General features: G+C 50.8%; 5 protein-coding genes across 5 annotated transcripts; 3 read left to right on the top strand and 2 right to left on the bottom strand.

Annotated features, from left to right (window-relative positions):
* Window positions 1-84: 84 nt before the first annotated feature.
* On the bottom strand, window positions 85-1,269 carry DACRYDRAFT_51826 (uncharacterized protein; the record flags this gene model as incomplete). The annotated part of the gene is made up of 2 exons (XM_040775063.1): window positions 85-824; window positions 969-1,269. Coding segments are annotated over 2 exons (1,041 nt in total), but the record flags the coding sequence as incomplete, so codon positions are not given.
* Window positions 1,270-1,954: 685 nt separating this feature from the next.
* Window positions 1,955-2,798, top strand: DACRYDRAFT_115926 (uncharacterized protein; the record flags this gene model as incomplete). The annotated part of the gene is made up of 3 exons (XM_040770099.1): window positions 1,955-2,161; window positions 2,212-2,460; window positions 2,517-2,798. The coding sequence occupies exons 1-3, from the start codon at window positions 1,985-1,987 to the stop codon at window positions 2,796-2,798; spliced, it is 708 nt and encodes a 235-aa protein (XP_040629062.1). The 5' UTR covers window positions 1,955-1,984.
* A 767-nt stretch (window positions 2,799-3,565) lies between these two features.
* DACRYDRAFT_88652 (general substrate transporter) lies at window positions 3,566-5,494 on the top strand (the record flags this gene model as incomplete). The annotated part of the gene is made up of 6 exons (XM_040776870.1): window positions 3,566-3,665; window positions 3,712-3,974; window positions 4,029-4,154; window positions 4,264-4,664; window positions 4,720-5,119; window positions 5,315-5,494. The coding sequence occupies 6 exons, from the start codon at window positions 3,566-3,568 to the stop codon at window positions 5,492-5,494; spliced, it is 1,470 nt and encodes a 489-aa protein (XP_040629063.1).
* Window positions 5,495-6,360: 866 nt separating this feature from the next.
* DACRYDRAFT_21910 (L-glutamine D-fructose 6-phosphate amidotransferase) lies at window positions 6,361-9,002 on the top strand. The gene is made up of 6 exons (XM_040772599.1): window positions 6,361-6,503; window positions 6,569-6,641; window positions 6,697-6,901; window positions 6,952-7,828; window positions 7,882-8,753; window positions 8,808-9,002. The coding sequence occupies exons 1-6, from the start codon at window positions 6,462-6,464 to the stop codon at window positions 8,830-8,832; spliced, it is 2,094 nt and encodes a 697-aa protein (XP_040629064.1). The 5' UTR covers window positions 6,361-6,461; the 3' UTR covers window positions 8,833-9,002.
* Window positions 9,003-11,347: 2,345 nt separating this feature from the next.
* On the bottom strand, window positions 11,348-13,575 carry DACRYDRAFT_21911 (mitogen-activated protein kinase). The gene is made up of 6 exons (XM_040772600.1): window positions 12,925-13,575; window positions 12,162-12,872; window positions 11,675-12,110; window positions 11,519-11,622; window positions 11,426-11,469; window positions 11,348-11,374 (listed from the first exon to the last, which is right to left on the bottom strand). The coding sequence occupies exons 1-3, from the start codon at window positions 13,294-13,296 to the stop codon at window positions 11,961-11,963; spliced, it is 1,233 nt and encodes a 410-aa protein (XP_040629065.1). The 5' UTR covers window positions 13,297-13,575; the 3' UTR covers window positions 11,348-11,374; window positions 11,426-11,469; window positions 11,519-11,622; window positions 11,675-11,960.
* Between the last annotated feature and the right edge of the window lie 101 nt (window positions 13,576-13,676).

The following is a 13,676-nucleotide window of genomic DNA, read 5'->3' on the forward strand; positions in this document are numbered from 1 at the left end:
TCCGCACCTCCGGCCTGGTTTAGCCAAGCCGGAGGCCTATGTGGCTAAATACCAGTTCTGAGTGGTATTTACAGCACCAGTCCATTACCCTGATGCGAGTACCCAAAGGGCCACACAACCGAGCGTCACCACACCCGCCGTGACACTTCCCATTTCAAGCAACGTAAGTCGGTACTCCCTCACCATCTTCCTACCGCCCTCAAAATCGGGCACTATGGTCTCCAATTCCTTCACCCTGGGCTCAAGCTCAGGGTGCTCCGCGTCTCGGGGGCGATAGAGCGTCTTTCTCATCCCAAGGTTGAATCGTGTGAGCCGACAAACAGCTTCTTTCACCAGACTGACACGCCGTTGTTCCCAGTCTTTGCGTGGATAAATTTCGCCGAATCGTTTCGGGTAATGGGAGACGAACAAATATATTTTCAGGCGAAGCGCTTCATACGTGGTTGTTGGATCGACTCCGAGGTAGTCAGACAGCTTCGGGCCCAGCAGGAATCGGGTCAGCGCCATATGGTACGCCAACCTGGTGCGGAAGGGAGGTCGCTCACTGATTGCCTTCAGTATCGGAATTGTTGGAGGCCGGGGCGAGTTCAAGTCCTGTTCCGAGAAGTCGAGGAGGTGGATTACGCAGCTCGCCAGGAACTTCGTTGCTTGTTTCGGGCTTGCGAAATGTTGACTGAGAATGTCAGGTGCGACACTGAGGTGGTACCCCACGACTCGCCACAAGGCGATGAAGTCTTCCTCCTCTTGTTTACTCACCCGACATCCCATCTGTTTTATGCATACAAGCGGGGCGATGGAAAAAGATGCCAGTGTCGCCGCAAGATCTTCTTGGTTGATGGGTAGGCCGTCCCGTGTGATGTCGTATTTCCCCATTTGTGCAGCACGGGCAAGGATGCGCCCCCTGACAGTGGCATGCAGCAAACGGACACGTAACGAAGATTTCCATACTTCTGCGTCGGGGAGCATACAATGCTCGTGCACTTTCTCTTGGTTGAGTTCGGCGAGAGAAGATGCATGCTGGTGCATGAGGGGCGAAGATGGCGCTCCCATGACTTCGAGAACGAACTGGGCCGTTTCGTTTAACCGCGAGAAAGTGCGGTCGCTCGACACTCTAGTGACTGTCTCGTCGTTTAGCAATCCCGATTTCATGCTAGGCGGTGTAAGATACGAGGATAGACTGAGGACGCGGGTGATCCGGGGGGAAGAGAAACCCCCAGCTAGGCTGAAATGCAGGAGACTGCTCATGATGGGTACTGCATTGCTCCAAAAAAAAATCCTGGGCGCGGATGATTTGGGCTGTCGAGGCGTCGATGGATACTGGAACAGGTTCGCGTACAGCTGCCAAGAACACTGAGGCTGACCCTCCCATATCGCCCTCCTCAACAGCTGTAGATTCCAATGCTGCCAGCAAGTCCACTCCTGATGAAGCGAAGGGGGAAGGAAATATAGCGTCTAGGGCAGCATCGGCTAGGTCGTCTCCTCGAGATCGCCAACTTGCATATGGATGAGTTACTCATGCAGGCAACGGGGATGCATTCGTACCCTTCCAGTGTTGACGCCTTTACGCAATCCTCGTCCCACTGAAATATCCTGTCAAGAATTTCAACCACATCTCCCTTGCCCACTTCTTCAGTCTGTGATGCCTTGATAATGTGGATGACGGGTCCTTCTGTAACTGTATAACTGAATTCACCCAGGAGGAAGGGCACCATGGGAGGTCGTCGATGTGTCGCAAAAGGCGAACACACTTATCCCCAATGTATCGCAGCTACTTTCAAGAGATCCGGATCCCATGGGAAGACGTGAGTCAGCAGCATTATAGACATGGTTGTTGTTGTTGATAACTTGTGGCGCACGTTGCTTTTACCAAGTCCACGTAGTGGCTAAAATCAATGCCGTAAATAGATTACCATTCGGCCATGGATAAAGCTGATCACTCCACTCAGCATATTTTGTCTCTCTTCTCCGCACTCTGACTTGTCGGATGGCTACAAATGTGTTCCTCGACATTGGCATAGGTAATAAGGCCGCCTATGCTGCTACAATCAGAGACTATGAAGACGCGCAAGGCTGGATCGCTCGAAACGGCCCAAAGTATTCTTTGCCTTCCTCGCTTGAAGAGCTCGACGACGTTCAACGAGAAGCTCTGTCGGAGATATATGTACGGTTTCTCTAACTATCAACTTATTAATTTATTGAATAGTGATCAAGCCAGGAGAGATACCGTACGAAAAACCGGTCTCGCTGATCGTTGGTCGGATTATCATTGAACTTGACCCGTCATCCGGATTGCAGAAAACACGCGACAACTTCATCACCCTGTGCAAGGGAGATCGGGGCGTGTGCAAGAATGCTCCTAACAAGAAGCTGCATTATCTTGGAACACCAATTCATCGGATCGTTAAAGACTTCATCGCTCAAGGAGGCGATGTCACTAGAGGTGACGGTTCTGGTGGGGAAGTGTGTTTGATACCTATTGCACTTACACAGGATACTGAAGCACGTCATTTTACTAGTCCATCTACGGTGGCAAGTTCAACGACGAGAAGCCTGGTCTGAAAGCTAAGCCCGGCAGAGGAAGCATTGCTATGGCCAATGCCGGAAAAAACAGCAACACGAGCCAGTTCTTTTTCGTTCTTGCGACGGATCCAGCCCAATTGAAGAAGATCGAAGGCAAATATGTCGTTTTTGGCAGTGTCGTCGCCGGCCAGGACGTTCTCCAGAAGCTGAACGACATTGGGACGAAGGACGGGGGTACGATGTCTGAGGTTTGGATAGAGAACTGCGGTGTAGTTTGACGGATAGGTCCATAATTATGGAGCAGACTGAAGGACGGGATAAATCAATCGGCGTGGGCATTCAGAGTAATAAAGTCGCGGAGGAGCCGCTAACTCCGTTCATAAGCACCTCAACCTTCGAGACTTGTCGATCGGCAAACCGGAGAACATGGCCTGCGGTTTAGATTTCTCATGGGCAGCAACTCGGCGCTACCTGCCGAGTGGCCTGTTCTCTTCTATCGATTGGGTGGAGGTTACTCCTATTAGTAAGTATCATATGAATGCGTGCCAAATATTCCCGCGCCTTATTTATTTAATTTGATCTACAAGATCGGCACGATGCGACGAGCATTGTACCGAAACTGAACTCATTGTCTTCTGTTCGGCCGGTCGACCCGCGAAAGCTTGAAACTGAGCTGGCTCCTGTGGAGATTAAACACGAAATGGCTCTTTTTCCAGACGGCAATCAAATCCACGTTCAACGTCATTCTTTGTTAGTGATCTCTGCCTTGTGCACGGACCTCTAATATAAGACTTCATCCAAAGCTTCGGGCCTTTGATCAAAGTCAACTCCCAGAATGGCTTCCTCTCTGCTTCTTCTCCGCCCAAGACCCCGCATAGATGTCTTCTTTCTCCACGGGTTCTTCTGTGGAGTAACAGCTCGGGCCGAGAGGAACGTATCTCTAGCTCAAGCATGATAAGAAGCGAACGCGGGGTAGGCCACCTAGCACGGCCATGTATCCGTTCTAAACCTGCGGACTTGCCTCCCTTCGGGCAACCTCTTCACCATGTCGACCTTCCTGACTGGAAATCCACATCTGAAGGGCTATACTCTCTCCAGGCTCATCGGCTTCACGTGTTCTGTCGCATTTATCCTTTTCGGATATAGTATGATTGTTTAACTGGCCCCATGCTCGGAACTCATTATGCGAAGAACAAGGCGTAATGGGAGGTGTGATCACAGGACCACAGTTCACGCAACGCTTCCCATCGATTGACACAACGAGTGGACATGGAAACGCACAGCTACAGGGTTTCACTCTGGGAATCTACAATATAGGCTGCTGGGCGGGTTCCTTGCTTACAATGGTAATCGGAGAACCACTAGGCCGTAAGAGGACTATCATTGTCGGGGCCATCATCCTGGCTACCGGCACAATTATACAATGCGCTTCGTATTCCCTGGCTCAGCTTCTGGTTGGTCCTGCATATACTGTTGTTGCACTCTGGGCTCGCTGAATCTTTTGCTAGGTTGGTCGAATAATTACTGGCACCGGAAATGGGATTATCACGTCATCTATCCCGGTGTGGCATGCCGAACTCAGCAAAGCAAAGTCACGGGGAAAGCTCATTACTACAGAGCTTTCTACCAATGTTGTGCGTGACCCTTCCTATGAACTTTGGTCTATTCACCCAGCACCTCCCTTTTAGGGCGGCGTAAGTGTGATCTTGCAGCAAAGGTGCTCACAGCTAAAACTTCATCCAGGTATCTGTGGCCTACTGGGTGGACTATGGGATGTCATTTGTGAACAATGAAGCAGCCTGGCGATTTCCCATCGCTCTTCAAGTCTTCTGCGCCGTATCTACGATTGTTTTCATCCTGTTTCTACCCGACACCCCACGTTGGCTGCTAAAGCAAGGACGGCACTCTGAGGCTCGGGATGTGCTTAACCGTCTTTTCATACATGATCCCGATGGGGCAGCAGACAGGGAGACTCTTGAAATTGAAGCAGCTCTAGCAGAAGAACGACTTGCACAGGAGCAACTTGGTAATAAAGGACCCATTCGAACTATTTTCACGAATGGCACGCAGCGTTTCTTCCATCGCACGATGCTTGGAGTGTGGGGAATGATCATGAATCAGCTGACCGGTATTAATCTCATAACGTAAGACTGCTATTCCAACTACATTGACAGAACTCTCGTTGATTTGGTGGGCCAGATATTATGCGCCTTTCATCTTCATTAAAAGCGTGGGTTTCTCCCAGAAGCTTTCTTCGCTTATGTCGGGTTTCCTCAGCTTGGAGTATTATCTTTCGACCCTCATCCCCATCTTCATCATCGACAAGGTGGGTCGGCGACCACTGCTATTATGGGGACTGGTCGGCATGAGCATCTGCATGTTCATTCTTGCGGGCACCACCTCTGTGGTCGACTTCGGCCCGGGCATTGTGACAACTGTGGCACTCTTCGTCTACGACTTCTGGTTCGGGATCGGCTGGATCCCCGGCCCATGGCTCCTCGCTTCGGAGTGTGCACCTCTGACCACCAGAAGCCAGTCAGCAGCATTCGCTACTTCGGCTACTTGGATCTTCACATTTCTGGTGGCGGAAATCACCCCCGTCGCGATTACCAACATAGGATGCGAGTCGTTTATTTGAATAATCCGGGTTGGACTGCTGACTATGTCTCACATCGTACATACATCATTTTCGGAGTGTTGAATGCCGCATGGTGGCCCATCGTTTATTTGCTTTACCCAGAGGTGTGCACCCGCTTCTTCGTCATGAAGCAGCCGTCGCCTCATGATACCTTAGACCAAGGGAAAATCTCTCCTGCAGATTGATTTGTTGTTCACCGGGCCAAAGGTTCTCTTAGATATCTCCGAGGAGGATATCAGGGCCATGCAGAAACGCCAGATTGAGCACGTCATTCAAGAACACTTGGTTGACAAGGAAGAGGAGAAAGCAGGGGGTCAACACATTGAGACGGTGTAAGAATGGTGGTGTTCAGGTCCAACTAAAGGGAGTCTTCCTAAGATGAATACTTTCGCATCAGATACTGTTGAACAATTCGGAACGAGCAAATTATAGGCCGAGCATCGAGCGAGGCATTTGATCATCTGGGTAATGACTAGGTCCAAACCGTCGAATGAGGTCGAATATTGGGTGTGCGGTGCCACGGTGCTGCCATGCAAAATCCAGACCCTATGTCGTTATTCCTCTGATGTCTAAGTTCAGAATTCTGATGAGGATGTGCTCGAAGCGGTGTTGCATGACTCGAGATCCGCATATCCGATTCAGCGTATTGCAAGACGTATCACAGGTAGGTGTGCTTGGAAGTGATAATGGACGAAAGACGACGCTGTCAGCCACTCGGCACATCGGTTGGGTAAATCGGGAACCTGTGATGGAATACTGTGAGGTTTCGTCAACAGCTAAGACCCTTCTGCCGAGCCGACTGCAGCGGACGAGGGCTGATGAGCACCAAACGAATTTAGCGTTCGATTAAGCCAATGGTAAAGAGCTGGCCAGAGAATTCATCTGGGACCGGGAATGTATCGACGATGTAGATAGAAGTGAAGCTATGAGAGAGACATGCCAGGGCTGAGAGAGATGAACTGACAAATGGTCAACGGTGGTGACGGGGTACAAGCGCAAACCCGAGGTGAAGAACAAGCTGTGTGGAACCGAACTGTGGCAGCGTTACGGACAGTTTGGCGTGGTTGAAACGCGCCAGGCTTCTGCACCGCCCACGCGCAACCGTCTGTCGATACCCGTCCACCTATTAGAACCAAACACGGTCCTTTGACCCTGAACACCCAGTTCCTTTGCCTTTGACAGCTCCCAAGAAAGACGCCCCCATCACCGCTCAACCCTTTCAAAAGTCATACAAATACTCCTCTTCACCACCTATACTCCCTCTCTCACTTCCCTTCACCCACTTCCTTGCCTTTGACACGCCATGTGTGGCATCTTCACTTACTGCAACTTCCTCGTCGAGAAGGTACGTGTTGGCCACGTTGACAACGCACGGAGACGCGTGCAACAGGCGCTTACATCGCATTCCAGGACCGCAGGGCGATCTGCGACATCCTTGTCAATGCCCTCCAGCGTCTGGAGTACCGTGGCTACGACAGCGCAGGTACGCTTGCGTTAGGCTTATTTGTGCGCGCATATATGCTCAATAAATGACACAGGTATTGGCATTGACGGCGACCACGAGGGTGAGGTCCTCCTCTTCAAGCAGGTCGGCAAGGTTGCTGCTCTTCGCCAGCTCATCGATTCTTCCAACGTCGATTTCACCAAGACCTTCTTTGCCCAATGCTCCATCGCCCACACCCGTTGGGCAACGCACGGTCAACCTTCCCCCATTAACTGCCACCCTCTCCGCTCTGACAAGAAGTGCGTTCTTGAAACCAACCCATATGCCCCTGTATTGATAAGACACCTAGCAATGAGTTCATCGTCGTTCACAACGGTATCGTGACAAACTCGCCCGAACTGCGTCAAGTCCTCCAGAAGCGTGGTTATGTCTTCGAGTCCGAGACCGATACCGAGGCTGTCGCTGTCCTCTGCAAGTATATCTGGGATTCGCAGCCATCTCAACGCCTTACCTTCACCACCCTCGTTAAGGCCGTGATCAAAGAGCTCGAGGGTTCCTTCGCTTTCGTATTCAAGTCCATCCACTTCCCCAACGAGGTCGTCACAGCTCGTCGCGGTTCTCCCCTGCTAATCGGTGTCAAGACCGATAAGAAGCTGAAAGTTGACTTCGTCGATGTTGAGCTCACACAGGATCAAGAGAAATTCGGCAGCACCGCTGCTACTGCTACACCCGTCGCCCCAACCGCCAATGGCATGCTTGCACCACCCACGATGGCGCAGTCCAAGATTGAACGTCAGCAATCGCGTGCCTTCCTTTCGGACGATGGCATGCCTCAGCCCATTGAGTTCTTCATCGCGTCCGATGCCTCTGCCGTCATCGAACACACGAAGCGCGTACTTTACCTCGAGGATGATGACATTGCCCACATTGCGGAGGGCGAACTCCACATCCACCGCCTACGTAGGGATGACAATATTTCTGCAGTGCGCGCCATCGAGACACTGGAGATTGAACTGGCAGAAATCATGAAGGGCAAGTTCGATCACTTCATGCAGAAAGAGATTTACGAGCAACCCGAATCCGTTGTCAACACCATGAGAGGCCGCGTCAATTTCGACACACGCAAAATTACCTTGGGTGGCCTTAGAAGCTACCTGAACGTCATCCGGCGATGCAGACGCATTGTATTCTGCGCTTGCGGTACTAGCTACCATTCTTGCATTGCCGTAAGTCACTGAGTTACCTCGAATTATTCACATTCCTCATACGCTCCCCACAGACTCGTGCGATATTCGAGGAATTGACCGAAATTCCTGTTTCCGTGGAGCTGGCTTCCGACTTCCTCGACCGCAAGACACCTATCTTCCGTGATGATGTCTGCGTCTTCGTATCCCAGTCTGGCGAAACCGCAGATACTATTCTTGCCATGAGGTATTGTTTGGAACGTGGTGCATTATGCGTTGGTGTCGTCAACACCGTTGGGTCGACAATTTCTCGCGAGAGCCACTGTGGTATCCACATCAATGCTGGCCCTGAAATTGGTGTCGCCTCCACCAAGGCATACACCTCCCAGTATATCGCTCTCATCATGATGGCCATCCAGCTCTCCGAGGACCGGATTTCCCTCACCCAGCGCCGCAACCAGATCATCGATGGTTTGCATGAGCTTCCTGGCCAAATCCAGAAGGTTCTGGCAAGCGACCATTTGCTGCAGGTGTTCGCCAAGGAGACGCTCGCAAATTCGCGAAGTCTGTTGATCATGGGTAGGGGCTTCCAGTATGCGACTTGCCTTGAAGGTGCTCTGAAGATTAAGGAGATCAGCTATATGCATAGCGAGGGTATTCTCGCTGGTGAACTCAAGCACGGTCCACTGGCACTGATTGACGAAAATATGCCGGTCATCATCATCATGACTCGTGACTCCCTCTACCCGAAGGTTCAGTCTGCCCTTGCTCAGGTCACAGCACGGAAAGGTCAACCCATTATCATCTGTAATGACGATGACGATAGCATCAACCCGAAGATGAAGACCATCCGGGTCCCTCGCACAGTGGATTGCCTCCAGGGTCTGTTGAACATAATTCCTCTGCAGCTCCTTTCTTATCACCTCGCAATTCTGAATGGCTTCGACGTCGATTTCCCAAGGAACTTGTGAGTAGCACTTTTGTTCAACCTATCATGAATGCTTGTTGACTGTATTCCTAGGGCAAAGTCGGTCACGACCGAGTAATGTCCCTTTTCTGCTCAGAGACTTTCCCCTTTTTTGCTTTTGCTGCCAGCTGCGGACCTAATGCTATTTCCTCTGTTCTGTGTTATTCTGCATATGGATGTGATTCGTACATTGTTAGATGATCCGGACAATACAACGCGCACATCAAATGAAATGCGTAAAGCCATGTTTGGAATAACAAGTGCGCCTAGTTTCGGAGGAACTGATGTGGTTAGAAATACACAAGACCTTCTGGACAAAGGTTTATATCAAAACCCACTCCCCTTCTCCAATTCGACACACTTTCTCACCCTGCTCCAAGAGTTCTAGCGTCTTCTCTATATCCCAAAGGCCCAGATGCTCCCATCGTACGTCACGATGAAGTCGAGAGAGGATATCAGAGACGGAAACACCACCTTTCTTCACTTTTCTCTGAAAGCAATGCTTGAAAGCTTCCATGACTGAGGATTTTAGAAACAGCGGTGTGACCGGCAAATATGATTCTTCATTATTTGGTGGCGGAGAAGTAGGAGATTCCAAGGCCTGAAATGCACATGTGTCCTTGACGCTGCTTGCGTTGGTGATTATGGATGCTTGTGTCAGTGTTTCTGATGACCACAGTGTGGGAATATTGACATTGACATCAAGCAACGTGCTTGGTTGCACGATACCTAGAACGATGGCACCCTCTTGTCTGAGTTTCTGAACAGCGAACTGAAACAATCGTTTCGCCTTCCGTGCTTCGTCTTCCGGTGTTCGTTTCGGGGATCTGACTCCACAAGCGCTGCAGGTGCTAGCTTGTTTTTTGACCTCACGTCGATATGCCTCAGCTCTCACGATTCGCCAAGCGAGTTGTGCAAGAGGAGGGATTTGCCTCAGTTGCCATAAGGTGATACCAGATGGTTCCCTTGGTCGTGCAGCCGTGTTTGGGACATTTTGGCGTGATGGCGGGACATTATATCGTAGAACGTGTCGATTCGGACTCGGAGTAGCAGAACGCAATTGACGCTTCGGTGTCGCGTCATGGTCACTTGAAAATGCCTTAGTGGGTGTGCGAAATGGATCTTCAACATCACAACTTGTAAGTACACGTGACTCGTATGCCTTCTTGATGCATTCACTGAGATAAAGAACGAACGTGTCCTTCGTGAGATGCTTTGAATGCAGCCTCGAGGGATGTCGAAGCTTTCCCGGAGACTAAATCATGTTCATATTGTGCGGATCTCACAGCCCATCACTCACCTTCTGCGGGCTCGATGCGTTGCTTGAAGGTGCAACTGAGGGACCTACTGTTGGACGATGTCGGCTTCTCGTACGTTTTGGCGTCTGCACTTCGCCTGAAAGAAAGTCGGGAATTGTAAATGGATCGCTGTATAGAGTTGTTCGGAGCCGTTCGGCATGAATCCAGTGCTGCGGTTCCTCAGAAGGATCATCAAGTACCGCTAGCAACATTGAGTCATGGGCAAATATCCTTCGACAGGTTTACTCACCGAGACTGCCAATATCTATCTGTCGTATGTTGATCTGTTTCCACGAAATTTCGACTATTTTCCCAATGCATCGAACGGTATCACCAACGTTGGCATCATCAATGGTAGCAAAAGGATAACGGTGAATACAATCAATAACACCAGTTCCGTCATCCACTGGTTCCCGTCAGTCATAGTGAGCTTTGGATACGACAGGCAGACGCACAAGAATATACAGTCTTTCTTTCTTTCTCTTGCTTTCCCACAACTATTCCAACCATATGGGAGGATCTACAGGGGTAGGTGCCGAGCTGGAAGTACCCTGGATGCCTGCTGTCAGATTCGGAAATCAGCTCAGTGAGTCTCTCACTTACCATTGAAGGCCGGCATCTGAAGAATGTCCACAATCAGACATATGGGTACAGCATCTTCCCTGTATATCCAGCTAAGAATCTGTTCGGACGTGTATGTGGGTTTTGCTGACTCCAGTTGCGGGTTGGGGACCATGGGAGCTGAAGGAGAAGTCACGTCCCTGAGCCTGTCACGTGCGTAACTTTTTACTCGTTGACACCGCCACGCAAGGGAATACGGCCAAACAATTAATGATCGAGACGAATATTACCCTTGACCAGTTCTCAACGAATTCTGGTCATATTGTTGAATCTATCCCATTGCCTCTGAACCTGATAAGCTCCCCGGATACATTATTTTGGCGGCTGAACCTTTCCAGACTGGGGAAGAAAGGCTCATCTGAAGGCTGTGCTTCCAGTTGCCCACATTGCATTGCCTAATCAGCCAATCGCCGAACCGGACCATGAGGTTGAGCGCCGCGATGTACATATTGATTTGGCCGGGAACAGCGTGTGTGCTGTCGGCCCCAGCAAAGGCAATGCCAAGCATGCTGAGTTCCTGACATTCACGACCCCTTCCCAATGACAATGGTCGAGTCCCCCTGAACCCCTTGGACTTCAACGACCATGTCCCAAGTGAGCAACGCTTGCGTTATATCCCAGTATTATGCTGATGGGACATTCCTCAGCCCGCATATTACGCGCCGCAATTACAGTATCCTGCGCCCCTGTATCACCAACATTGTGAGAAAGGCTGGAACAGTTGATAAAGGCTATTCTGACGAACATCGATAGCCGGTTACTATAGACCGCCAGTGTATGCTCAACCAGCTCCCCAGGTGAGCTGTGTTCACATATCAAGTAGAAATAGCACGATGATTTGCCAAGGTCATGTATATGGCTTCTCCGCAGCAGCACCTTCCGGGTTACCCCCATCACAGTTACCCTCGTCGGAGAGGGGCCTGCGACGATTGCTGTGGGGCTTGTGATTGGTGTGCCCCTTCCTGTATGATGTGATGAACTTGCTGTCTGACTGGAACTCAGCCTGGCCATCCTGTGTGCTTGCTTGTTCTGTTGTGAATGTGCACAGTGCTGTGACTACTGCTGTTGATCTCCCTCTGTCACATGTATCTTACGATTTTAGGACTCTAATGAGGATCTCAGACACGGCACCATTGCTGCAGGACCCAAGAAGCAAGTCCTTGAATTCTAATAATAATACACGACCAGCCAACGAGCGAGTGGTATATACAACAGCCAAGCTCTGATAGTTCAGGATGGGACGACCTTGTACATGTGCAACAGAAAGAGATGATAAGAACATACGCGTCTAGAGTGTGCCAATTGTTGGATTAAAGGATAGGATCTCGTCGTACAACATCTTCTTCAGCTCTTCACGACTGATATCATCCTTGTGCAAATCGAATTCGAAAAATTCAGGCTCCAAAGGGGGGGCGACGGGCTCGTCGTCGGGATCATGCTACAAAAGCAGTCAGGAAGCAATCCTCACGGGTCACAGAACTTTGCTCACGTAAGCCTCTAGATACGGATGGGCTAAGGCTGCCTCCACTGTCATCCGCTTCTTCGGGTCGAAGGTGAGGGTGCGGGTGAGGAAGTCAACAGCCAATGGGCTCGCGTTGGGGAACAAGCTAGCAAACGACTTCTTCTTCCGGAAGGGAAGAGCACGAAGATAATCCCGTGACCGCCGAGTGCTTATATTGTAAAATTCCTCGATGGTGGGCGTACCCAGGACATCAAGGATGAGGCTGAGCTGATGGTGATAGTCACGACCAGGGAAGAGTGGCTTCCCGGATAGCATCTCCGCGAGAATGCAGCCAACCGACCAGATGTCAATCGCCTTGGTATATTGCTTGAAGGTAAGCATGATTTCAGGTGCGCGATACCATCGGGTGGCAACGTATTCGGTCATGAAGCCGGTCTCGGTGCCCGAGGGTTCAGCGGTACGGACGCTGCGCGCGAGACCGAAGTCGCACACCTTCAGATCGCAATTAGAGTTCAACAGAAGATTGCTGGGCTTGAGATCACGGTGAATCACGTCCGCAGAGTGGAGAGCCTTGAGAGCACGAAGGGTTTGATAGATGAAGTACTGTGCATGGTCATCCGAAAGATCCTGAGTTCGGATCACACGATGCATGTCCGTCTCCATGAGCTCCTGAATGAGGTAAACCTCTTTGAAAGACTCAATCGATGACGGTTTGATGATATCGAGGATGGAGATGATCTGTGGAGGCTTCAGCATCATCTCGTAACGCCAGTGGTAATGAAGTGCCTACATTCTCTGACACGCCAGACTCAGACAGGAACTTCAGCAACTTAAGCTCGCGGAGCGTTCGGAGGCAGAACATGGAGTGATCAAAAGGGGCGATCTTCTTGATAGCAACCTTGCGGCCAGTTGGGCGGTGGACAGCAGAGCATACGATACCGTATGCGCCCTCTCCAACCACATCCAGTACTTGATATTGGGTTCCAACATTGAAGCGGACCTTGCGAGGTGCAGAGTGAGAGGATGCGTGTGAATGCTTCTTCGTAGAGGTGGATGACGCCTTTGCTTGGGCACGCTCCTTCTCAGCTGGCTTCTCAGCAGGAGGTGTGGTTGAGCGTGTGGTGGTGGCAGCCATTGTAGTGGATTCCGCTGTGGTAGACATTTTGGGAGAATGGGGAGGAGGATGTGAGCGAGAAGAGGGCTGCGAGAGTCGTGTAGCTGTGGAGAGGTCTTTGTATAGTGCTGATATCAGAAGGGAGGCAGAGGAAACCGGAGCAAGTTTTTAGAATGAACCGTCGAGGTCCGTGGATGGCAACCTGCCTGTAGCCGTGACGACCAGCGCGCTTATTGTTGGGAAGGCGAAAGAGAGGACTCGACTCCGGCTCTTGTCGCGTGTGCAGGCGTGGGGATGGTTGTGAGTTGCGGATGTTGTTCTGTCTTCTCGTCGCAACCTACCTGAACCTTTTTGTACTCTTTCAAAGGGCTGTGTATGACTTCTGGAACGACAGGAAGGTCAGGAGTTCGCGACGTGCACGAGACTTG

The sequence above is a fragment of the Dacryopinax primogenitus genome (genome assembly GCF_000292625.1).
Source record: "Dacryopinax primogenitus strain DJM-731 SS1 chromosome Unknown DACRYscaffold_8, whole genome shotgun sequence".
Taxonomy (NCBI): domain Eukaryota; kingdom Fungi; phylum Basidiomycota; class Dacrymycetes; order Dacrymycetales; family Dacrymycetaceae; genus Dacryopinax; species Dacryopinax primogenitus.

Bases quoted from the DNA above. Each gene is read 5' to 3' on its own strand.
- DACRYDRAFT_21911 (XM_040772600.1), bottom strand. From the start codon at position 13,296: ATGTCTACCACAGCGGAATCCACTACAATGGCTGCCACCACCACACGC. The intron at 12,873-12,924 runs GTAGGCACTTCA...AAGCCTCCACAG, and splicing joins AGTCTGGCGTGTCAGAGAAT to ATCATCTCCATCCTCGATAT. The intron at 12,111-12,161 runs GTGAGCAAAGTT...CTGCTTTTGTAG, and splicing joins ATCCGTATCTAGAGGCTTAC to CATGATCCCGACGACGAGCC.
- DACRYDRAFT_21910 (XM_040772599.1), top strand. From the start codon at position 6,462: ATGTGTGGCATCTTCACTTACTGCAACTTCCTCGTCGAGAAG. The intron at 7,829-7,881 runs GTAAGTCACTGA...CGCTCCCCACAG, and splicing joins GCTACCATTCTTGCATTGCC to ACTCGTGCGATATTCGAGGA. The intron at 8,754-8,807 runs GTGAGTAGCACT...CTGTATTCCTAG, and splicing joins GTCGATTTCCCAAGGAACTT to GGCAAAGTCGGTCACGACCG.